The sequence below is a fragment of the Miscanthus floridulus genome, chromosome 4, assembly GCF_019320115.1.
Source record: "Miscanthus floridulus cultivar M001 chromosome 4, ASM1932011v1, whole genome shotgun sequence".
In the NCBI taxonomy this organism is placed as follows: Eukaryota; Viridiplantae; Streptophyta; class Magnoliopsida; order Poales; family Poaceae; genus Miscanthus; species Miscanthus floridulus.
In genome coordinates, this window is record NC_089583.1 from 20,948,786 (window position 1) to 20,974,562 (window position 25,777).

The 25,777-nt window shown below is 45.5% G+C and overlaps 1 protein-coding gene and 1 long non-coding RNA gene across 3 annotated transcripts; one reads left to right on the forward strand and one right to left on the reverse strand.

Moving 5' to 3' along the window:
- Positions 1 to 1,908: 1,908 nt before the first annotated feature.
- Positions 1,909 to 4,716, reverse strand: LOC136548208 (uncharacterized). The gene is made up of 4 exons (XM_066539815.1): positions 4,660 to 4,716; positions 4,444 to 4,523; positions 3,370 to 3,754; positions 1,909 to 3,219 (listed from the first exon to the last, which is right to left on the reverse strand). The coding sequence occupies exons 1-4, from the start codon at positions 4,714 to 4,716 to the stop codon at positions 1,909 to 1,911; spliced, it is 1,833 nt and encodes a 610-aa protein (XP_066395912.1).
- Positions 4,717 to 8,962: 4,246 nt separating this feature from the next.
- On the forward strand, positions 8,963 to 11,149 carry LOC136551117 (uncharacterized). Of its 2 annotated transcripts, XR_010782445.1 has the most exons (6): positions 8,963 to 9,497; positions 9,582 to 9,650; positions 9,729 to 9,823; positions 9,965 to 10,058; positions 10,202 to 10,319; positions 10,435 to 11,149. It is a non-coding gene; the product is annotated as an uncharacterized lncRNA (long non-coding RNA). The 2 variants fall into 2 exon arrangements; XR_010782444.1 differs by having other exon boundaries at positions 8,963 to 9,650.
- Positions 11,150 to 25,777: the final 14,628 nt, after the last annotated feature.

Here is a 25,777-nt window from a genome sequence, read left to right on the forward strand (position 1 = left end):
TCTCTGTGCAACATCGGGAGACAGACTTTCAGCCCATCATCACGTGACATGGTAGCAATTTTTTTTTTTGAGCTTTCGCTAACAACGGACCGACGCTCGTGTTAGCTTTTCCCTTTGTTACATGCGGGCCATGCTAGCGCCCGGACTTGCGCCCCGCACCTCCTCCTGTTGTTGGCTGTGGCTGCCGGGAGAGTATGTGCGTGGCTCCGTGCGCGCATACCCTAACACGAGAGAGAAAGCACAGCACACATGACCCAATACGAGAGTGACCAATGCAAGATAGAGACGGAGGGACAGCACAGCGTGTATATCCATGTGTTAACCTCGGCTACATGCTCTATCATGGGGACCAAGCTTGTGGTGCAGGAGCGCCTGGTTCTGTATCCGTTGGATGCTGGCCCACTTTGCATGCACGGGAGTGCTTGGCCTTTTGGGCATTGATCGCCTGTTGTGTGCACGTCCGACTATTGGAGCTGCTCTTATGACAGAGATAGGCAGCGTTGTATGGGTGCATGCCCGCGAGTCAAAGTGCGCTGCAACATATAGATAAAACACTTACAACATACGTCTAAAATAGGTGAAATATACACTTGCAGCATACGTGTATAACTACTGCAACATATGCAACATCCAAATGAAACAACTGAAACATTTGGAAAACACACTTGCAACATACGTGTATAGCCACTGCAACATATGCAACATCTAGATGAAACACTTTCAACATATGTTTGAAAAAATGGAAACATTTCAAACATATACTTGCAACACATGTGTATAGCCATTGCAACATATGCAACACCAGATCTATTTTTGCAACATCCAGATGAAACATACGCAACGTACATCTTAAGCGCATGAAACATACAGTTGTAACATGTGCTCCTTTAATTATTGCCGCCCAATGAAGGCTCGTTAGTGCGGGTGCGGGGGAGCGCAGCGCGAAGCGCGGGCAGCGCGCGACGTGAGTCACAGGCGGGGTGCGCGGCATGAGGCGGCTCCAGCATGAGGCGTAGGGGCGCGCGGCGCGAGGCGATTCCATCCTGGTGGAAGCGTCTAGATTTTTTTAATTAAATGGAGAAGCCATGAGTTGGATCAGTCAGATCTAGTCCGTAGGCCCAACGAAGACACGTGTCAAGCCGGTCAAACGCTCGGTAGAGAGCATTACGGCTTTGTTATATGCCTAATATTATAATATATATAAGGCATACTTGATATAGGGCTAACTGCTCAGCTAAAGTAATAGGTGGACTAATTTTTTAGCTAAAACTTCAACTAGTTGTTAGCCAACAACAACGAATTTAGGCTAATTTTTAGTCTCAACTAATAACTAGTCATATGTATAGCAAAATATATTCGTGCTTTGCAACGGAACCTAATACGTATACTAGAAGTTGTTCTAACTCGTATGAGTACAAGTTATGAGCCTACATCAAGATATGAAGGACGCAACCCAATACATCTTATAATTGAACTATGTATTCATCCTCGCTGGACGTGAGTTGTTCTGACTCGTATATGATCACGGGTCCTAGGTCTGGGGCATGTAAGATACATGGAGAGCGTGGGTATAGCTTGGGATGTAAAAAGAGTACGAAGGAAGAAACTTTTCACTTTTTGGATAGTTAGGAAGAGGTTAACAAAAAAAATAGACACAAAATTTTGGCTCTATAACTTTCTTTGAAATTAACGGTACAACACAGACACTCAGGGCCGTCCCACAAATTTCATGGGCCCTTGGGCCAGTAAGACACTAAGGGCCCGGTAATGTAATATTTGAATAGGACGATTAAAGTATATAACTTGTAGCATATATTTAATTCTTCTTGAAAAGATAACAGTATATCAAAGAAGATAAAAAAATAGCAAAATAACTATGATTGTTACCTCAAATAAAATTACAGTGCTTCAGTGCTTTTTAAAAAAGCGTCTTCGAGCATTTCTTGATGCAAAATCTTCAAGAACACTTTCAAGATCAATTGTATCTAAAATATCCTTCTCAATGCTGCACATAGCCAAGCCATTTAATCTTTTTTGTAGCATAGTTGACCTCAAACAATTTTTCAGTAGCTTTAATTTGGAGAAGCTTCTTTCAGCTGATGCTACTGTCACTGGAATAGTTAATAGAATCCGATATGCAATAGAGGCATTTGGATAGCAATCTGCAACTTTAACAAAGTAAAGAATCTCAGATGCTGACATCAACTGATCTGGCAAAGTTACTTGCAACACTTTTAACTCAGAGAACAAATCATCTAACTCAACATCAGACTTGTTGTCATGAGAAAAAGTATTCACAAAAGTTGTGCAACAGTCTCGTAGATCACTATGATCCAAGGACTTTAGATTTTCCGAATTGAATAAGAAACCAAATATTTTCTCAAATTCCTTTAGCTGATCAAATCGACTAGTCAATGAAACAATTGCATAATCAACAATAACTAGGAAGTAGTCATCATTGAAGTCATCTATAGCTGACCATTGTAATTCTTCAGTTTCATCATCTTGTTTATCAAATTGGTTCTTCCTTTTACCTTTATGTTTTATAGGAAATGTTGGCTCCACATCCAAACTAGATGCAATGGATTTTGCAGTCTCAATACTTGCACTTAAGCATGTGTCTCTGTACTTCTTAAAATATGATATGACCCCTTCTATCTGTTTCAAAGTACTATCCAAGCACATAATTGGAGACTGCAACTTTTTGCTCACCATGTTGATAACAGATAAAATATCTTCCCAAATAACCATACCAACTAAAAATTCAAAATTCTCAATAGTGGTTACCAATGATCTAGCTTCACTCATCGATTTTGGGTCCTCAGTACAAGTTCTTTCCACCTCCTTCAGAGCTGATCTTATTTGAGAAGCTTGATACCTGATAGGTTGCACACTCTTTATTTGACTCTCCCAACGAGTATCAGACAAGGGTTTGACAGTGAACCTCTCAATATGATCGGTCAAAATTTTCCACTTTTTAGTAGATCGTGCAAACAATGCATATATCCGTTGTATGACACCAAAAAAAGTAATAGCTTTTCTACAGGATTTTGCCATATCACAAAGAACAAGGTTCGGACTATGACATGCACATGGCATATACAATGCTCTTGGATTAATTTCAAGCACACGTGCCTGCACACCTCGATATTTTCCCTTCATATTGGAACCATTATCATACCCTTGACCTCTCGCATCATCAATGTTCAAATCAAGAGACTACAATGCATCCAACAGTACATTAAAAAACCCCAATCCTGATGTGTCATCAACCTTTAAGAACTCTAGAAAAAATTCCTCTACTCTTGGAATGGCACTTGACATATTAACACACCGCACAATTAGTGTCGTTTGTTCTTCATGACTAACATCTGGGGTACAATCCAAGATAACAGAGAAGTACTTGGCATCTTTTATGATCTTCAAGATATGTTTTTTCACAGCATCAGCAAGTATAGCAATTAACTCATTTTGTATCCTAGGGCCAAGATAATGATGATAGATTTCATTATTTTGAATGCGCCTACTATGTTCTTGCATGACAGGATCAAATTCAGCAATCATTTCCACTGTGGCCAGAAAATTACCATTATTTGATTGATAAAGTTTTGCATTTGTTCCTCGGAAGGCAAGATTTTGTTTAGCAAGAAACTTCACAGCAGAAACTATTCTTACCAAAACTTGTCTCCAACGCTCCTTCTCTTTTGCAATTTCCCATTGCATTTCATCCTCAATTGTTTTATTTTTGCTCAATCTAATCCGAAGATCATTTCATGTATTCATGTTTGTCAGATGCTCCACACTGTTCTCATGTTGTTTTAGTTTCTCACTCAAATGCTTCCAATCCCTCACTCCATCATTTGCTAACAAAGAATTGTTCTGATTTGATTTGAATAGCTTGCAACAAAAACAAAAGACCTTGTCCACATGTTTATAGTAAACCAGCCATTTCCTGTCAACAACCTCTCCATTAGTTAACTTTCTGGAGTAGTAAGCATATGAAAAACACCTATTACTAGGATCACTAGGAAATTGTAAATCCATCTCTCTCACATGCCCTTTCTCAATTAAGATATCTCTTTTGAGATTGTTAAGATTTTTCCATGTCCTAGGATCAAAGATAGTCAACATTGATTGTTCATCAATATATAAATTTTCTGTATCATCCGAAGGCTGCAAATTTTCACCTGATCTCAAAATGTCCTCATTAGCATCAGCTTGCGCATCTAAATTTTCCTCCCCTGCAGCACCTTCATTAGCATCAGCTTGCGCATCAAAATTTTCCTCCCCTGTAGCACCTTCATTGGCATCAGCTTGTGCATCTAAAATCTACTCGTCTGTACCACCATCAGCTTGTGCGATTATTGGTTGATCATGTTCCTGCCCCTGATCTTGACTGACTTCGGCATTTCTTGATGTTGGAAAAAAACCTATGCAACGCACCCTTTTGTGATTCTCTGAATTGAAGTTCTTGTTTTCTCTTTCCTTTTTTGAGCACCAGACTTATGTTTCTTTGGCAACATCTAACATGATAAAAAAATATTGAATTACAAATCAAATCTATGAAGCCTAGCCCTATCTCCGTAAGTAGGTATTGATCTGTACACTAAAGTATTGAACTGCAATCAAATTGATTTGTTTATTTAAGAGGCCTGGTACCTTTGCCGACTTGCCGTTGCCGTGAAGAGGGACGCTGCACTGCAGTGCCAGTGCCATGCCACCACGCCGGAGGGATGTCCGAGCTCGTCGTGGCGCTCGCTGAGGGCTGCCTCGGCGGCGCGGGGCTAGACGTGTTCGAGGTCGAGCCAGACGTGCCCGAGACGCTGATGGGCTGATGGCGCTCGACAACATCGTCCTGGCACGTCTATACAGTATACACATGGGTACCCTCATGGGCCCCCAGCCTCATGGGCCCATGGGCATCGCACAGGCTGCCCCCCATAGGACGGGCCTGCAGACACTCATAACACACGCACGTAAATCATATCTTGATGAGAACCTTCGAAAACTGGACGGACAAATTCTCGAGACGAGATTGATGAAGTCACCATAGACGTCTGCACATACGGTCACAACACACGCACATTCACTCCTATGAATGCACGCACGTAAATCCTGCCTCTATGAAAGCCGTTAAATCATGTAATATTCGCTCCCATGGAGAGCTGAACCCAGGACCCAAAGTGCTACTAAGGCTCTTATAACCACTAAGCCACAGGTCTTTCAGAGCTCTTTAATATGATATATATATATATATATATATATATATATATATATATATATATATATATATATATATATATATATATATATATATATATATATATATATATATATATAGAACTACTATCCTGTAGCTGGCTACAGAATAACTTATTCTGTAGCCACTTTGAGTTATGATAATTACTATGTTAATTTACGAGATTATAGTAACTCCTTACTAAGTGGTTTAATATAACGTTATGGTAAATATCCCCATGTGTTATAGTAACCCAACTATCGTAAATATGTATTGACATTATAGTAAATTAGTATATAAAATTATAGTAAATGGAGGTGGCTACAGAATAACTTATTTTGTAGCCGGCTACTGAATAGCCTCTCCCTATATATATATATATATATATATATATATATATATATATATATATATACACACCATCGTTTTTAAATTATAAGTCGCTTTAACTTTACTGGCATATCCATTTTGGTACGTGTCTAGATATAATATATGTCTAAATGCATAGCAGAATCGATATATAAAGAAGTCAAAACGACTTATAGTTTAAAACGAAGGAAATATACGAAGTATAGATATCATATCCTGTCCTATACTTTTATATAGCAAAACTCCACTAAAAGAGTCTACCTTATTACACATCGCCCCACGTATCGCTACATATATATAGTCCATCCGATCATACTCAGGAATCAAATCCATCCCTTAATCATCCACCGCCTACACCGTTGTTCAACATGAGATGAAAAAAAAAACGCAACAATTAATGGCATCCATCTCCTCCTGCACACCTCCGTACTCCCACCTGGCCCACTTTTTCAATAGAAGATGGAAAAGAAGAAGAAACCACATCAATTTACGGCGCGTTTAGTTCCGAAAATTTTTGGCTTTTGGCTACTGTAGCACTTTCGTTTGTATTTGGAAAAAATTGTCCAATTATGGACTATTTAGGCTTAAAAGATTCGTCTCGCCAATTACAGACAAACTGTGCAATTAGTTATTCTTTTTACCTACATTTAATGCTCCATGCATGTGCCGCAAGATTTGATGTGACGGAGAATCTTAAAATTTTTTGGTTTTTTGGTGGGATCTAAACAGGGCCTTACACACGCGGATACCTCCACCTCCGTATTCCCTCCTCCGTCCTCCTATCTGCAGCAAACACCGCCGTCCACGAAAAAAATAGATCGCCGCCGCCTCCTGCACGCCGCCATTAGATTGAGAAACTTCCATCCATTCATCGTACTAGTTCATCACGCGCGTCATCGCGTGCGCTGACAAATGATCTGATTAAGGTGTAGGAAAAAAATATGTTTAATTTTTGCATAGAAACAATATTAGGAGTTCAATGTAGATATTTCATGCATAGAAAACTGAAAGCTTTGTCACTTCCTTGTCAGTATTTAGAAACAAACCAACTAAAAATGCATACGTAGGTAGGAGTTTACCAATCTGACAGCAGACGACACCGCTGTCTTCATAGGGCACGTGGATCAGTTCCTGACATCATCATCATATCAACCTGCCAGGAATAATAATAGACTGAAGGACGTCATGTGCTAATCAGCATAGCATGAATAAATTCTTATAAGTTAGGGAGCATTGTATTTTGTTGCTTCCTAATCTATTAGCCACACAGAAGGTAATGCAATCCCAAAACCTCATACAACTCCCATAGAAATAACCCCTAATAAATATACTCTGAATAATTTGGTTTGAGAAATAAGCATTAGTAAATGGTATTTTCATATTTGGCAATATGCCAGTTTGGCAGGACAACTCTTAGGTTGTATGTATGTCTAAGATAAATGTAAATACTTTGAGCACTCAAATACTGATTACTCCACCCCTCTCCATTCCTTTTTTATTTGCACCTATTTTTAGACTCAGTAGAACTAAAACTGAGTATATGAGATGTGACTTCGGCACTACTATTCGGGAGAAGGAAGATATTAGTTTGGAAAGTCAAGTAGTGCCTAGGAAGGATACCTTTCGATATTTATGATCAATGCTACAGAGAGACGGGGATATTGATGAAGATGTTAGCCATAGAATCAAAACAGGGTGGATGAAGTGGCGGCAAGCATCTGGTGTCCTATGTGACAAAAGGGTACCACAGAAGCTAAAAGGCAAGTTTTATAGGACGACGATTAGACCTGCTATGTTGTATGGTGCAGAATATTGGCCTACGAAAAGACGACATGTTCAACAGATAAGTGTCGCGGAAATGCGTATGTTGCGTTGGATTAGCGGTCATACAAGAAGGGATCGAGTTCGGAACGATGATATATGTGATAGATTAGGGGTAGCACCAATTGAAGAGAAGCTTGTCCAACACCGGTTGAGATGGTTTGGACATGTCCAACGGAGACCTCCAGAGGCACCGGTGCGTAGTGGCTTCCTAGGCCAGGATAGTAACGTGAAGAGAGGCAGAGGAAGACCGAAGTTGACTTGGGTAGAGGCAATAAAAGGAGACTTGAAAGGATGGAATATACCCAAAGACTTAGCCTTAGATAAGAGTGCTTGAAAGATGGCTATTCACGTGCCTGAACCTTGATTGCTTCTGCTGGGTTTCAACTCTAGCCTATCCCAACTTGTTTGGGATGTAAAGGCTTTGTTATTGTTGTTGTTGTATTTTCTTTCACTACAAAGGTCATGTTCATATGCATATTGGGAAACATTAGAACTATAATCAAAGATTGAAGATCAAGTACTTTGCCTACTATTTTGCTCATCATGGTTGCAGAACCTAAGTATAGTATATGTATGTTTTTATGTTGGTACAGAGACAAATCATCTCTACTATAATGGACTAATCAAAATTATACTAGGTTCTCTCAGAAAAACGTCCCCCGCTGAGAGCCTCCAACCATTGTGCACCCAAAAAAATACACACAGGAATTCATCTCCATTAAAATCAAGAGCTAATAAAACACCTAAACCAAATTCGATGGCCAGAATTCGATGCGGAATGCCAGGCTTCTCACGCATCCATGCAGCCGCACCCCGCACGCCCCCGCACGCCCTCCACGCGGCCAGGGATGGAATCCCACGTGATTTCTCCGGTAAAAAGAAAATAATGTCCGCAAGCTGTTCCTCCGCGCCGCAAAACCCTAGCCTGCTTCGGGGGCGCAAGGCCAAGGCGTCCCCGTCCTCCCCCAACCGCTCCTCCTCCTCTCCGGCTCTGGCTGGCGCCGTGGCCGCAAGCCGTGCCGTCATGAGGCCCCCGCCGACGCGGACATCGCGCGTTCGCTGTCACTGCCCCGGGTCCACGACGGTTTTGGTCAGGGCCGTGGTCGGCGGGCGCGGGATCTGAGCCTCCATTGATGAACTTCTTTCGAGCCACACGCGCTACCTCCATCGTGCTTCAACTCGGGCGGCCGCCAGCCTCTCTCACGCCGCCCACCCCTCCACCGCCCGTCTGCCCGAGCCTCCCTCGATGCGGCGGTCAGCAGGCTCAGGAGGCAGCACCGCGGATCTGGTGAAGGATCTACTTGGCGGCTGCAGGAGCAGTTCCACCTGAGCAGATCGGTGAAGGATCAAAGGAAGGATATACTCCATGCGATTATGCTATGCAGTTTGTAGGGATATACTCTACGCCGCTCCCTCAGCCTATTCGAGAGACCGTATCGTATCGTGAATTATTTACTGCTGGCTAGTTTAGTGTGAGAGAGAAACAATGTTTAAATTTAGGATCGTTTACGAGCCAGCGAACAGGCTGCCTGTCGCTCGCCGTCCCTCCCTGCCGCGATCGACACACCCCGTCGCTGCCGGGCAAGGCGAGGCCGCGACAGAGGTGTCGCAGGGCGGGGACGCGGAAAGGCCGGTGAGGCGCGCCGCCACTAGGCGAGGACGCGCGGGCCGCCGCCTGCTTGCCCTCCTCCGCGCGCCGATGGTAGCTGTGGAATGCTGCAGCGGCGGATGTGGCCTTGCAGGCTGTGGTCCCTCGCGTTCGTCGCGTCCGGTGGTGACAGCTCAGAACCCTGGCCTCTCATGTGTGGGCCGCGCAGGTGCAAGGTCGCGTAGGCGGGCGAGGAGGCGACGGACCGCGGCGGCGCGCGAGGACGCAGAGGCGTGCGGGGACCGGGACCGCGGGGCCGCGACGGCGGCACACGATTCGTCGTGGTGGCACAACAGAAGTCGAACTGATGCATCTTGGTTTGATTTTTCTGGATTTTGCTGGGCAATTTCAAGAACCTCCATGCCGCTCCCGGCCGCATGTCCACCTTCGTCCACGAGCTGCTTGAGATGGCGCATGGTACCTCCTTTCCATCTTCCTCTCTACCATCACGGGGTTCCTGTCTATCTTCCTCTGTACCATCCTTAGCTGAGAACTACGCAGGGAGAAAATGACAGAGGGCTCCATCAGAAGGAGGAGATGGAGACCCTGCTAATGCAACCGGAATGCAGGGTAATATAAGTGACGTTTTCAGAGTTTCAATTCCTTAGCACGGAATGTTTTCAAATATCTGCAGTTGTTTGGTTCCAGAGACCAGTATGGAGTTTAAATTGGTGTTGGACTTCAGAGATCAGTAGCTGAATTTCCAGTTGCCGGCATTGATTTTGTCTATCTAGAGAGTTCATGTGAGTGTAAATTTATGTTGTTAGATTTCAGTGTTTAGGATTGGTTGTGGTGGATTTCATAGAATAGGACTGGTTATTTTTCAGATGGCTACAGTGAATCATGGAAATTGATTTCAGCCCACTCTTTTTTGCTGCTTTCAGAAGATGCAAATGTTCATACCATGGGCAATGCTATGGATCATGGAAGGGAGGGACCTTAATCGGCTTTGAGTTTGTATTGAAATCAGGAAATGCAGTATGTGTTCTTTCTTTCTTAATTCACTGAACAAATCAATATCAGCAAAAACATTGCTCAAAGTTAGCTTTTTTCCCTGCTATCGTGGTTTCATTTTATTAAACCGTGTAACTGATTCAAATTTACTTTCGCATGATTTTTAGTAGGCTTTTCACCGGGATGCAGGTTCATATGATCTGGAGTTCAACTCAACAAAGAAATCAGGACAGAACTTCAAAACTGCTGATGATATGATAGAGAACTATAGCCATAATTGTTCAGGTATCCCTCAATTGTGGGTTGGCATCATCTTTCTTTTTTTCTACGTATTTAAGTTTCATGAAGCATATAAACACAAGTTCACTGATTTTTGGGTGTTGCTGTTGTCGATCCAAAGAGGAGAGATGAGCTTATCAAGGCAGGTTACTTCTCAGATGGTCACCGGGCAGCTGCTGCTCGCTCTCCCTGTACGTGGTGCGCCTGAGCGGCAAGCAGCAACGCTACGAAGGCTACACTTCAGTAAGAAATGAGGATATGAAAACATGGTAGCTTTATATACTCAATGCTATCCTGTGAATTAATCTGTAAGCATACACTTATAATCTGGAGTACAAAACCAAATGTTACAAGAATGATCTGGTAACATTGAAACAAAGGTAAGCATGCACTTTATTAATGAATTTGTAAGTTCGTTGGAGCCAAATGTTTGGGTGGTACATATTTCACAATACTACTTTGTGTTTAAGAATATGACTATGAATAAAGGTTTTGATTTGCTCCAGATTTAGCGATGGAAGGAGGTTTTAGAATTAATGTTTCTAAATGGCACCATAGCGTTAGCACGGGCAGCAGCTGCGGTGCTCCAATTTCTCATATAGTGTTTTACTCTTTCACTATATGAGAAATCGGAGGACAACATCGATAATATTGTGGGCGACGCGTGCACCATTCTTCTGCTCTTTGGTTCTGCCAAGAAACCGTCTAGCTAGAAACAAACGTAAGTGGGCGGAACTTGCAGATGGCCAGTTGCTTTGTTTAGTAATATTATCTTCAGCTACAACTATTTCTGGTTTTCGTTGACCTAAATTTTTTCCTGTATTCTTCAGATGTTGTAGAATTGCCTAGCGGCCCATATGCCATTTTTGTACTCTTTTCTTCTATATAGGTAGTTGATGTACAATATGAAACTGTGCATTTTTTTCCTTTCCCCTCCGAGAGGTTCTCTTCCCACATATATTGTTTGACATATGAATGCTGAATGCATCTTGCAATAAGTTCCCCGGATGGATGGGTGCATTCTTGAATATATTTGTTGCAAAAGTTATGTCTGGTAGTAGCCCCCGGTCGGCAAAAGCTGACATTTCAGACAAGATTTTGGACTTGCAGTTGTCTGAGACGTCAGCTTTTTTTGCTTGTCATGCCACAAGTTATTTGTTCCACATTTATATAGGCTCATTACGTGGGGGGTACAGTAATATGGCATGAGTTCACATGGTTTTTTTAGATGCTCATGAGATCCAGTATAGATAAGGTGATAGGCTAACAGTGATAGACCAGGTCATATATCTATCTATTGAAGTAATCACGTGGACGAGTTAGACATAACAGGTAAACATTATTTTTCTCAGTTGATTCTAGATTGAATTTGCATTTCTTTCATCAGTTGTTTTATATTTTAGTTTTATGACTTATTTTTTTTTCTAGATGTCACCGTAGCGTTAGCACGGGCAATATACTAGTATACCCAAATAATCCTAAGGCTACCTTTTTTTTCTTACGTCGGTACAGAGCAGCAGGTAGCTTGCAATGACCTGATTGATCTCCATTTTATGTTTTGAAAAGGTTAGCGACATATCATAGTAAGCATGAGAAAAAGTAGTATTGCTTTTATACATAAATCGAAGGGGAGGGGGGGTTAGGGAGAAAGCTGACCCAAAAGAGTAGAATCATCATTGTTATATATATGTACCAACAACTGTTTCGTATTCGTTTTAAAAACATATAAAGCCTAATAAGCAGGTATAGGTAAGAAATCAACATGAAAGGAGAGAAGGTTTAACCAGCCCACACCCTACAGAACGGCAAGGAAATCACAGTGACCATGTCGATCGTTGAGAGAAAAGTTGCAAATGTTTACCTTGGTCTCACTTTCAGTTGGTTCAATTATGAGTATGGCAGAAACATGTCATGGAAATACAACTGCAACGCATATATAATTCAGAGGAAAGGGTGAGCTAAATAATAGTAATTCCTAGTGACATTTCTCTTTGCAAACTAACATGTTGTTTTAAAGGGCTGTAAAGTTTCTGCTGGCACAACGAAAAAGGTCAGGTTTTTTTTCCCAACGAAGACAGGATTTTTAGAGGCTTCAGAAACATACCAATCATCATTTGTTCTTCAACTTGAAGCTTCAAGGCATGGTGACAACCGGGTTACTGTCACAAATTGCATAATATAAATAACAGGGCATGGCCAGTACCTCACAAGAGAATGAACATCAGATCATATGCTTGAGCAATGGGTACGTAATTTTTTGTCACAAGCTCAAGAAGAAAAAAATGGCTGGTGCCAAAACTTGAAAGTAGTCTACCTATGCTGAATATTACTGGAGTTGAACATCGCTGTGGCAATCGAAATGTACATATCAATTTGTGCTCTGTTGACAAGGGAACTAAGTGACCACCACTCTGGAAACGTGGTGAGGTAAGATGGCAAGAAGTAGTGACGAGAAGTACACTATCTGTTGTGGCCTCTGATGCAAATCGACCAACATTCAAAATGCCTAGGCACTCATATGGAGCTAAGTTGAGAGAGATTACATAACCTTTGTAGCAGTGATAGTGAGGTGGCAACTGGCAATTGGTGCTGTCCTCCTAGAGATGAACATAGAGAAGGCAAACATTGGAGCTGCAGGCATTATAGGTCAACCAATAGAACACGATTCATAGTCAACGTAGGGAGAAATTAGAGAGACAAAAGCAAAATCACAAAATAAGATGAAATGGGAGCACCTGAGAGTGGTCTGTACCAAACGCGGCACTGTCGAGGCCCACCCGCACCGGGTGCGGCCACCATACGCAGCCACAGTGGGAGAAAGGGAGAGGGGGGAAGATGAGGACAAGCGATTTCCAGGCCATGCTTCTGCCTGCGCCGGCAACGCCATGGTGGGGACCCACCCCCGGTCAGGGGCATGGCCAACGAGCATAGGCAGGTAGGGTTTGGTGGAGCACACGCGGAGCGGCGGGAAGGGGCAGTGCAGGGGAAGCAGCGGCGGCGCAGGTAGCTAGGGTTTGGTCGAGCACACGCAGAGCGGCGGGAAGGGGCAGCGGCGGCGGTGGCTACCGGCATGGGCCTGTCGTGCCGCTCCGTGGCCGAGTACATCCACCACCATCGGGGCGGCCACCGTGGCGGCCCACACGTGGTGCTGCGCAGCAGGCCGGGTGCGGCGTCGGGCCGGCAGCACGGCGCGTGAGGAGGCGCGAACCTGCGGGACGAAGCCGCGTCGGGGTGGTAGCCACAGCAGTGTCCACGTGCGGGGGGCAGCGGGGGCCAGCTCGCGGATGTGTGCCACCGTCCAGCCGGCGCACCGACCATTGGTGGAGCCCACGCTGCTGGATCTAGTGGCGATGGGGAGGCCACGCGCCCCAGCGCCTGCGTTGCCGGCGTGAGCCCCACGCCGTGCTCCAGCCTCAGATCCGCCACCAGGAGGGGCCCCGCTAGCGGCCGCTTCAGATCCACCGCCGAGGTTGGTGACGTGACCTCCCCGTCGTCATCGACGGGCAGCACGGAGGTCCCTCCGCCGCCAGAGCCGGCGGTCGCATCAAGGCCTGAGCTGGCTGCCCGCGCGGCCGTGGGGGCGACCAGCGACGGAGGGGCCAAACCCTAGGCCGCGCGACCCGCTGCCTTGCATCGCGAGGAGGAAGCGGCGTGGTGGTGGTGGTGTTGGAGGAGGAGGAGGAGGAGGAAGAGTGTGGCCGCCGCCGCGCGGAGGGCCGGCTAAGCCTGGGCGTTCGGGTTACCCAATTTTTTCGGGTCGGGTAATTCGGGTAATAAAAATTGCTACCCGATATTACCCCCGAAAAAACACTACCCGCAAATTCGGGTACCCGATAATTCGGGTTCGGGTTCGGGTATTACCCGATATACCCAAATTTACAGAAAACAATAAACTACACTAAATTTCAGTAGTGATCTATACATAATTTCAGCAGCAATTTGTATAGAATTTCAATAGCAATTTGTAGAGAATAATATATTACAGTCACTCATTCAAATAGAGAGAATTATATTCTAATAAAGTGATAAGTTAAATGGTTCAGCTAACAACACATGATGAATACAAAGACAAAACAAATCTTTGGGTAGTTCGGGTAGTTTGGGTACCGGGGGATATTACCCGAATTACCCAAACTAATTTTGGGTAATCAAAATCGCTATCCGAATTTGGGATCGGGTACCTCGGGTTCGGGTAATTCGGGTCCGGGTTCGGATAATTCGGGTACGGGTAATGGGTATCGGGTATTTTGCCCAGGCTTAGGGCCGGCCACCGCCGCGGCATCGCGCTGCAGTTTCGGCAGGGGCTCGCGCGGTGAGCCGACAGCGTTGATCCGGCCGGCCTGTGGCGACGCGAGGGGAGGAGGAGGAGGGTGTCACCGCGTCGGGAGAGAGAGAGGAAGGGGTGGAAGAGGGGGCGCCGAGCGTCGCGGAGAGATCGAGGGAGACGGTATGATGGGAGGCTTCGAGAGGCAGCGAACGCGGTGGGAGCAGATATTTCTAGGCGGGCACTGTAGAAGCCGGTGGGAGGAACCAGGAGCATTGATCGAAGAATCCAACGGATGAAGTAATTGGGGTGACGTGGATGGCCTGAGAGCCGGCCAACAGAGACACCAAGCGAACGGCCCATTCAGCACTACAACTTGCAATAGTAATCGTTTCTCCTTCCAGTCAGCTTCCTTTAAATTCTCCTTACGTCACCTCCACGTCTCCACCTTTCCTCGGTTGCAAATAGCAGCGTCCATGCGCCATGCCAAGATCCTCCATCGCAGTTGGATCAGAAGTCATAGGATTCTAGCCTTCCGGAGGGAGCAAGAATCCCCCTCATCAGCTCCACTATGCCGTGAAATTCTTGCCACATGCGCTCCCCACGGTACAGGCTTGCCGCTTGCCAGCGCGGTCTCCTCGCCACATGCAATGGCTGATGTGAGAACCCCACCATGCAGTTTTTTTTAACCTTTTTTTTAAACTATTTTTAAGTTTGACACAGTTTAATTTTTTTTAAACTAACACTTTTTGCCGCACCTACTTCAGCGACGCGGCAAAATCAAACTGGCACGCCATGCATGGCGGCGCGGTAGGGCCGCCACCATGGCAGCGACCAGGCCCGCCGCTCGCTGACGTGGCTAGGCCTGTCGCGCCGCAGATCAGGGCGCGGCCTCCCTCCCCTCCCTCTCTGTTTCCCTCATTCACTCCCGCCGCCGCCCTACAGCAACCGTCGTGCCTCCCCCACCACTGCCGCGCCGCCGCCACCCTCTCTCCCCATTCCCTCCCTCTCTCCCCACTACTGCCCGCCGCTACCTCTCTCCCCACTGCCGCTCCGCCCCTCCCCGTCGCCGGCGCGGCTGCCGCTCTGTCGACGAAATATGGTCGGCAGTCCACCGAGGGGGGTGCCCGTGGTGGTAGATTGTCGGTAGACGGTGCGTGTAATCAGGAACCAGATGGTGACACAAGGCGCAGAGACAGCGATTTAGACAGGTTCGGGCCGTCTGATCGACGTAATACCCTACGTCCTGTGTCTTTGGTGTATTGTATTGAGATGTATACTGTATGATATCTATGGATCTGTCCTCTAGGGGACCCTTGCCCCTCCTTATATACTCCGAAGGGACAAGGTTACAAGTAAAGTATCCTATTTGGTACTATTACAATGTCTTGCGGTGCACGCCAAGCAGCGCCGTGCACGTCTTGATCTTACGGGCCAGGCCACCTCGGATGGTGCAGCCCATGTACCATCTTGTGGTACCCGGGGGTATATCCCCCACAGCTAGTCCCCAAGCGCCATGTATTCTGATGCGACACGCCGTTTCAACCTTCTCCGAACAATGAGGCTTGAGTTCTTGACATCTCCGACCACCGTTGTCGCCGGAGAAGTAGGTTGTCCGAAGAATGTATGGTGCTCTTAAGAAGAAAGAAAAAGATTTCCGTCCCAGGAAGTGTGCCCACTTGTATTTCTGAAAAGAAATGTAAGTGCGTCTTGAAGCGTAGCATCTTTGATCATCAGAGGCGTAGTGGTCGAAAAACAAGCACATTCACCGCAAGGTGAAGTGTGCCCACTTAGTCCCCGAGCCTGGTAGTAGGTGACTTAGGCACGTGGTGCCAGGGTCTAAAAAGAATTCCCAGTTAAATTGAGAACCCAATCGTCGTACAGGCGATACGAGATGCACCGACAGGTGCATCGTACCGATGTAGTCCCCGAGCTTGCTGGAAGGCGAGGTATGAGCCTTGTAGCAAGGTCCAAGTGAGAAAAAATATCCCAACTGTATGCGAGTTGCCAGTCACATGTAGTCAAGACGCAAAGTCCCCGAGCCGTGGTCGGAGAGTGATCGAGGCAGTCCCTGAGCACAGGTCGAGGAGCGACCGACGAAGTCCCTGAGACGTGGTCGGAGCTCAGCGGGGCTGCTCGAGATGTGATCGACGTGGTCGGAGCTCGGAGTGGTCTGGCGAGAAGTCCCAGAGCACGGAGTGGTCTGGCGAGTCCCCAAGCATGAGCGTGGTCTGGCCAGAGTCCCCGAGCACGAGCGTGGTCTGGCCAGAGTCCTCGAGCACCGTAGTGGTCTTGGCGAACCCTGAAGCATGAGCTCGCTGACCGAACTGTGTTCCTGAAAAATAAACACGGAGAGCGGTAGTACATGATGGTGTACGAAATATATTGACCTCTCTATAGGAGGTGAAGTAAACACTTGGTGTTCGGTTGGCGATGAATTATACTTGGTGTAATATTCGAAAAATAACATTAGCTGTTTTTAGCCCTTTTGTTATGTAGAGGCGTAGCGCGATGTATTAACCTGTCCTGAAGAATGCGCCAGCCCTGGGCTGACCAACATCTCGTAGCGCGAGGTACGGAACGCTGCCGCGCGTAGAGTGCCAGTGTTACCAGGGAGCGACTGCCGACTACCCGTAGCGCAGAGGGCGGACTCTCATGCACGCGTGGGGTGGAGCCGGAGACAGTGCCGGCTCTGGGATTCTCAAGCAGGAAGGAAAACGTATCGGCGAACCGTTGTAAAAACTTATACATGTTTTGGACTGTATGTATGGAGAAAATTCGACGCGGAGCGCACCCTAAGGGTGGTCGGCGGAGGTGTACGATGATCGAAGAAATTTTCAATTAAAAATAATACTTAGCTTTATTGACGACCGGTGGGTGTAGTCGGTGTGTTGCGATGTTCGAGAGATGGCTTGACGTGTCGTTGGCGATGAAGTTGTCCAGTCCTCGAGCCTTTTGACCTGTCGTCATGACTGTGGTCGCGATTGTCATAGCGCCGTTCTTCGCGGCGATCATCATTGCGACATGGTCTGGTGGTCGAAGCTCGGCGGAGCCGCTCGGGATGTTTTCGACGTGGTCTGGTGGTCGACGTGGTCGGAGCTCGGCGGAGCTGCTCGGGACGTGGTCGACGTGGTCTGGTGGTCGAGGTGGTCGGAGCTCGGCGGAGGCCATCGAGCGGTGACGATGAGTCGATGGCGAGGGACATCGGCGAAGGCCGTCGAGCGGTGACGATGAATCGACGGCGAGGGACGTCGGCGAAGGATGTCGGCGAAGGCCGTCGAGCGGTGACGACGAGTCGACGGCGAGGGACGTCGGCAAAGGATGTTGGCGAAGGCCGTCGAGCGGTGACGACGAGTCGACGGCGAGGGACATCGGCGAAGGCTGATGAGGGCAGCGACGGCGAGTGGTCGGCGAGGGATATCGGCGAAGGCCGCCGAGCGGTGACGACGAGTCGACGACGAGGGACGTCGGCGAAGGCTGATGAGGGCAGCGACGGCGAGTGGTCGGCGAGGGCTGACGAGAGCAGCAACGGCGAGTCGTCGACGAGGGCCAACCAGAGCAGCGGCGGCTAGTCATCGATGAGGGCTGACGAGAGCATCAGCGGCGAGTTGTCGACGAGGGCCAATGAGAGCATCGGCGGCGAGTTGTCGACGAGGGCCGACGAGAGCAGCGACGGCTAGTCGTCGACGAGGGCTGACGAGAGCAGCGGCGGTGAGTCGTTGGTGAAAACGACCTCGGAGGTGGTTCCGAGATCGGATCTGCTGTCGCAGGGGCTGGTGTAGCAGCGATGAATCGTCGTCGTGGACCGGGATGGATCTCCACGAGATTGACGACGAGAACGCGTTGTTGATTTGAGGTCCATCTGGCTCACCATGGATCAAGCGCACACCCCCTACCTGGCGCGCCACTGTCGACGAAATATGGTCGGCAGTCCACCGAGGGGGGTGCCCGTGGTGGTAGATTGTCGGTAGACGGTGCGTGTAATCAGGAACCAGATGGTGACACAAGGCGCAGAGACAGCGATTTAGACAGGTTCGGGCCGTCTGATCGACGTAATACCCTACGTCCTGTGTCTTTGGTGTATTGTATTGAGATGTATACTGTATGATATCTATGGATCTGTCCTCTAGGGGACCCTTGCCCCTCCTTATATACTCCGAAGGGACAAGGTTACAAGTAAAGTATCCTATTTGGTACTATTACAATGTCTTGCGGTGCACGCCAAGCAGCGCCGTGCACGTCTTGATCTTACGGGCCAGGCCACCTCGGATGGTGCAGCCCATGTACCATCTTGTGGTACCCGGGGGTATATCCCCCACACGCTCCTTGTAGCGTCGCCTCCCTCTCTCCCATCCTCTCCCTCCCCTGCCACCAACTGTCGGCGGCAGAAGAAGCCCGCCGTCGGCTGGCCCCGCCGCCCATCTCGTCTCCTTTGCTGGATTGGGGTGAGCCCCAATCTCCACCTCTAGTTTGTCGAGGTAATCCTCTTGTACATTTGTTGTTAGGATTCAAAATTTGTTGGACTAAATAATAATTTCTATAATTAGTCAGCAAAGTTAGTTAGTAAAGTTAGTAAAGTTAACTGATTAAGGGTTAGTTTTTTTATTAGCTAGATAGGTATAGTTAGTAAAGTTAGTTAGTTAGTATGGTTAGTATAGGTATTAATATTAGATTAGCTAGTGTAGTTAGTATAGTTAGTTAGAATTGTTGGTATAGGTATTAATATTAGATTACTTAGTGTAGTTAGTATAGTAAGTTAGAATTGTTGATATAGGTATTAATATTAGATTATTTCCTAGTGCTCTGTTCAAACGAAAAATGAGATCATAAGTCATTTCAGACAAGAAAAATTTGATTTCATAGTTTCCACAACAATAACCAACCTTATCATAGTCAACCATATGGCCACATCAATGGCCTATTCCAAGCTTCGAAGGGACTAGGCCGTAATTGGCTTTAACACCACATTCGCACAAGACAGAAGGTGCTTCGATGATTATCATTTCTTTCTTCTTTTCATTTTCCTTTGGATCTAGCCAATGATTCTTAGGACCATAGAACCACTCTCTAAAATGACGCTTCGCAAATCCATGGAGCTAAAATAGGATAGATTAGTACATGCACACATAGAGCTAAACAGTTCAATAGATACACTTTGCACTTATTTCGTGCTTGTTGCCACACACAAACTCCAATGAATTCGAAGGGGATATTACAGCTCGATCTTCGCAATCGCACAGAAAAGGTTCCTCAAGTCATCTTGCTGCGGCTACATGCTTCTCCTCAGCCGTCATGGGGGGTGTTAGGGGAGGTGGAACCCACAGCTCGAAGTGCTCACGTGGATGTCTCCCTCTCCACCAATCGTAAAAATGTGGTACCTTGAGTCAAACTTATCTAGACCGTCGATCCACTGAAAGAAAAAGCACCTCTCATGTGCCTACACAACAAAATTCCACCAAAATATTAGTAAACTACTAACACAAATGAAGAAATAATGATACGGAGACAACTACTTACATTAAAATGACTGCATGTGTAGTAGAAACACGCAGCTGTGTCTCGATATCTCGATTGAAACACGTGGACGGAAAAACCACAATCACAGGTAGGGACAGGGAGGTCAGGAGGGACAGGGGCATCTTTGCTAGACACGTCGGGGTATAATTCTCTAGGACGACCCCGTTTTCGCCAAAACTGCTCACGATACATGTCTTGCATCTAATTAATAAAATGGTTATAATTTAACACCAATCAAAACATCACAAATTAATGTAAAACAAAAAAAACTAAAGCAATCTAAAGGTGAACCATTTGCATTAAAACTAAGAAAATATAACCTAAACTTAAGAACCAAAATTTACCTTAGACTAAACATGGTAAACATAGTTCTAACTAACTAACACTGGTAGAGAACAGAGCTTTACTCCCGGTGGGGAACCCCCTCTAGTCCCGGTTCCCCACCCGGGAGCAAGCATCCGGGACTAAAGGGGGGTCCTTTAGTCCCGGGTCAGGAACCGGGACTAAAGGGGGACCTTTAGTCCCGGTGGGTAACACCAACCGGGACTAAAAGGTGCCTCCTGACATGCCACGATGGCCGGCACCTTTTAGTCCCGGTTGGTAATACGAACCGGGACTAAAGTTTTTTTTTCTTTTTTCTTTTCTTTTCATTTTTTTGTTTTCTTTTCAAAATAGGTTTTCGAAGTCGTATTGTACGCTGCTAATTATACATTTATATGCGTGTATAGTATGTTTCGGTTCAAGCACAATGAACGTATTAAATTACACAATTCAAGCATAGAAATATATATATATATATATATATATATATATATATATATATATATATATATATATATATATATATATATATATATATATATATATATATATATATATATATATGCATGCATGCATCATATATATATTTACATGCATGCATGCATATGTGTATTTTACATTATATTATTTCATGTGCATATATTACAAAAGATTACATTATAGTTGTTGTGATATAACAAGTTTCCTCTCTCATCCTCTAGCTTGGCTTTAATGGCAGTGTTGGGTCGAAGTAGAACTCGCCCTTGGAATCGATGACCTGCTCATTAAAAAATCCGGCTATAGACTCTTGAATTGCTTTGATTTGGTCTTGCCGTATGACCTTTTCCTCCAACCATCGAGCCTATAGGTTTGAATTAAAGGAAAATAAATTAATATATGTACAAAAAAGATATATATATATATATATATAAATACATAGTAACACAATCAATAATAATAATTAAATGAATATATAGTTTATTTTTAATGTACTTTGAGTCTCTCTGTAGGAGTTCTTTGGGAGACCACCTTGATAAACTTGTAAACATAGTAACCACAGTAGTTGTTCCCCTGTTCCTGCCTCAGACACCACTTTACGAGAAAAAGATTTGTCATCCAATCTGGTGATCTGGTGAAAGCTATATGTTTAATTAATAAAGATGATGCGATTCAGGGGACTTACTTTCAAAGGGATTATATTCAGTGGCGCTTTGCATTTTTTCATGTGTTGCTTCTCAATAAAGGTTTTTCAAACACTGCCCAATAAAAATTTTGCCACATCATCAGATATAGTTAATCATCATGTTTGTGTGTATATATAGTTGCTAGAGATACCAAAATTACCTCTGGATAATATCTATCATATCTTGGTAGTCTTGTTGTCGTTTTCTCATCGAGTCATAGATTATCAAGTGACTTTTCACCAGATCGATGTCCATCAATATCCAATGATTGTTGCATGTGTTTATAGGATATAACGCATAACACTCATTAATTAACTAGAATCAACATATGAGCCATTAAGGATGATCGACATTATTAACACTCACTTAAAGTTGTAGGGAAAGAGTATATCCTTCTTGTGGCGTTGGTTCACTAAGAAGTTCATGAGGTTACTCTCTGACTCATACTTCCAATTAGTCTTTGGAGTAACTGGGTCTTTGAATACTATATGGGGATCAACAAAACCAATTTCATTGCAGCCTTCCTTTCTGAGCTCTGTCATTGTAAATCTGCATATATATAGTACTTGTTAGGATAATTTATATGCATATACACATATATGATGAGTTTAATAATAGATCGAAAGAATTATTACTTACAGGCAATAGCAGCTAATGATAACTTTGTCCAAAGAGGTCAGGTGGCATAGTTGATGAAATTCTGCAAAGTCAACATACATAACATCATCGCCACGGAACCAATGTTCGTCTCTAATTCTGACACCAACGCAGAAGTCTCCACCGGTAGACGCCTGCATGTACCACTTGTTTAGCAGGTACATTTGCATCCCCAGATCAGATAAGGTTTGAGGGTTGTATAGACTCTGGCCTAGTACAAATTTTTTCTTCCAAATATCAACCTCCGCCGCACTCTCAATGTTTCCATCACCAAACATATGGTAAAGGTCGAGACCAGTCTCATCAATAAATTCACCAAGGTGATCCAAATCAACATCCGGAGGTATGTTTGCCTGATGCATTAATCCTAAATTTGAACCATATTCATTACCAACAACTTACGCGGGGGACTGATTGGTGCGATTGTTGTCCAAGTTGTGCAACTCCTTTCCCTGCCCGCTTCTTTTTCTGTGCCGCCTCAATTGACTTGGTGAGAGTGCGGTCATAGTCCGTTAACGTTGATTTGGAAGGCTTACAAGATTCTCGCTGTTGTTGCTGGTAAGAAGCCACCTTTTTTCTTAGAATATCTGGAGCTACGAAGAAGTATGGTTTCTCCGGGTTTCTCCTTGCTTCTTGATTCTTTTTAAGTTTGTCATAGAATCTGGACATATCTTTTTTATATGCATCAGTTACTTCTTCCTTCTGTTCAGATATTATTTTGGGAATAGCCCTTGGTTTCACGGTGGCTTTCTTTGCCAGCGGGGACTGGTTCTTCGTTTGCGGGGCTGGCCTCTTGGTACTTGGCTTCTTGGTAGGCGGGGGCGGGGGAGGCGTTGGAGACCTCCTTGGAGGTGGTGGCAGCGGCGTTGGAGACCTCCTTGGAGGTGGCGGCTGCGGCGTTGGAGACCTCCTTGGAGATGGTGTGGATGTAGCCTCGCCTTCCAACACATTGTCATCGTACATAGCACTATGATGATCTGGCGATTGAACAATTGGATTTAGGTTGGGGGAGGATCTGCTACAAAAAAAGGAATGATATATTATTATGAGCAGATTGTTAATTATTTAAGCCAATATAAATTAATGATGTAGTGTTTTCATCCACACCTATGGTGAGGTAGTTCAGGAGGAGGTGGAGGCGACATCCCGGGAATGATGATGTGGCGCTTGCGCCATAGAATGAATGTCTTCTCTGCTTCTCCTAGAGTCTTCTCGCCATCACCTCCAGGAATGTCAAGAGGCAAATCACTAAAACCTTTTTCAGCTTTATCTACCGAGATGGTAGCATATCCTTCTTGGATTATATTCCCATGAATCCTTGGTGTCTTGGTTCGGTCGATAGGATTAACAAGACTGATAGCCACCTTGATTGTGGAATTCCCCTTCGGAATGTGTAGCTCACACGATGTAAAAGGTTCAGTGACATCATCCACATGGAAGCGCAGTCCTGTGTCCCCTTGATTTGGTATCTCTATGGAAGCGCAGCTGCTTTTCAACTGAACAGATTGGCTAATGTTGATTCCTGGCTCTGATGTCTGCTTGCTTGCACTCACTACTATTTGCACTTGCCTTCTGATTTCCTCCTGCATTCTCGCTTCAAGGTTTTTCCCGCTCCTGTGCTTCACGCACCGCTTCCTCCAACCTCTGGAGCCGCTGTGCCTCTTCTTCCTTCTTTCTCTAGCGGCTTCTGTAGGAAGGTCTGTCATGAGAGAATCCATGCTCCCATGAGACACTTCCTTTGCCTCTAGTTCGGCCACCGTGTTCAATAGTCCCGATGGCGTATGTCAGTTCATCCTTCTCTCTGTTGAGCCTAAACGCACCACTAGCAGTAGCTCTCTGAGCATAAAACAATCTTTCTGTTGCTTCTTGCAGTCTTGCGCCATAAACGCACTTCCCTGTCTCCTGGTCCAGTGTTCCCCCATGAGCGAAAAACCAATTCTTTGCACGCTCTCCCCACTCGAGTGATTCTAGTGTGATACCCTTGGCAAGAAGGTCTGCTTCCATTTTGTTCCACTTCTTCATGGCAGTCGAGTAGCCACCTGATCCCAAGTTATGGTGGTATGTCTTCTGTTGGGCATTATGTTGGTTCTTTATCACCCGACTCACACCCTCTTTCGACGTCTTGTACTGTACAAACTCATCCCAATAGGGCCTCTGCTTTGAGATCAGGCCTGGGACAGTAAAATCTGGTGCTATGTTCTTCTTGACATACGTTGTGTATAAGTGTTTCTTCCAAGTCTGAAACTGGGTGGCCATCTTCTTCATTGCCCAATCCCTAACTCGCTCCTTCAATTCATCACCATCTATTATATCACCATAACCATCTGTTTGGAGCGTGAAATGTTCCAAGACATCATTCCAAATTAATGTCTTGTCATGATCGGAGACAAAACTGATATGAGGAGCATTGGTCTTCTTCTTCCATTCGCAGGTACTGATCGGGAGCCGGTCCCATACAAGGTAACCACAGTGGTGCACGAATTTCATTTTATTTGGCCCTCCCGGTTCGCCTGTATCCACATTGAACTCCGAGATGATGAAGCGGCCCTCCAATGGCTTTTTGGGACCTCGAACATTTTTACTCTTCATTGTTGTTGTTGATGTCGATCCAGAGGGCTACAAAACATAAACATTATTTTTAATGTCATGAGCACACAAAGACATATGATAATATATATAGCTAATAATAAAAAATATATACTTGGCCAATATGTTGTTGCTCATTTTGTTCAAGAGCTAAGTACTGACTCCCGTCATTTGCATCCTCTTGCATGTTATTGTTAGCACCATCATCGCCGGCAACTTGAGTGCCAATGTTGATCAAATTCATCATCAACTCCTCCTCATCCATGTTTCTCGGGTCGGCCATCTAGCTTCAAAAAACAAAACCAATATATAGTACGTCAAATCTTTGCTTACATGCGTAAAATCTACGAACAATATGCATTATTAAATCTTGCCCCTCGGTCACTAGGGCGAATTGCATCGGTACTAGGGCGAATTAGGGCTATACATAAACGGCCGAGGGCGAATTGCGTCGGTGACTAGGGCGAACCACGTCGGTGACATCAACAGCGCGGTTCACCCTGGTGTGATTGTTTAGCATTAACGATAACGATAATACGAATGTTGATCGACTAGGCCGCGAGAGAGGGTGGTGTGACAAGAGTGGCGGTGCTCCACTCCACCGTATATATGTTTGTACACATGGGTGAACGAGGGCGGCGGTGCTCCGCCGTATACATAGAAACACATGGGCGAACGAGGGCGGCGGTGCTCCGTGACGTATATATACATGCATATGAATACAAATGACGTATATATACGTGTCAGCGCGGGGGCCGGTGTGCTGACGACGACGACGTGAGGCGGGCCGGTGTGCTAACGACGACGACGTGAGGCGGGCCAGGGCGGTGTCGGTGCGTGATGTTGTGATCCTATGTACCATGTGAACCATGTAGTCATTCATCATATGAAAAATTCTATGCTGATAATGTAAGTATAAGTCATTATGAAATGTAAGTATATGTGTCTTATTGCTA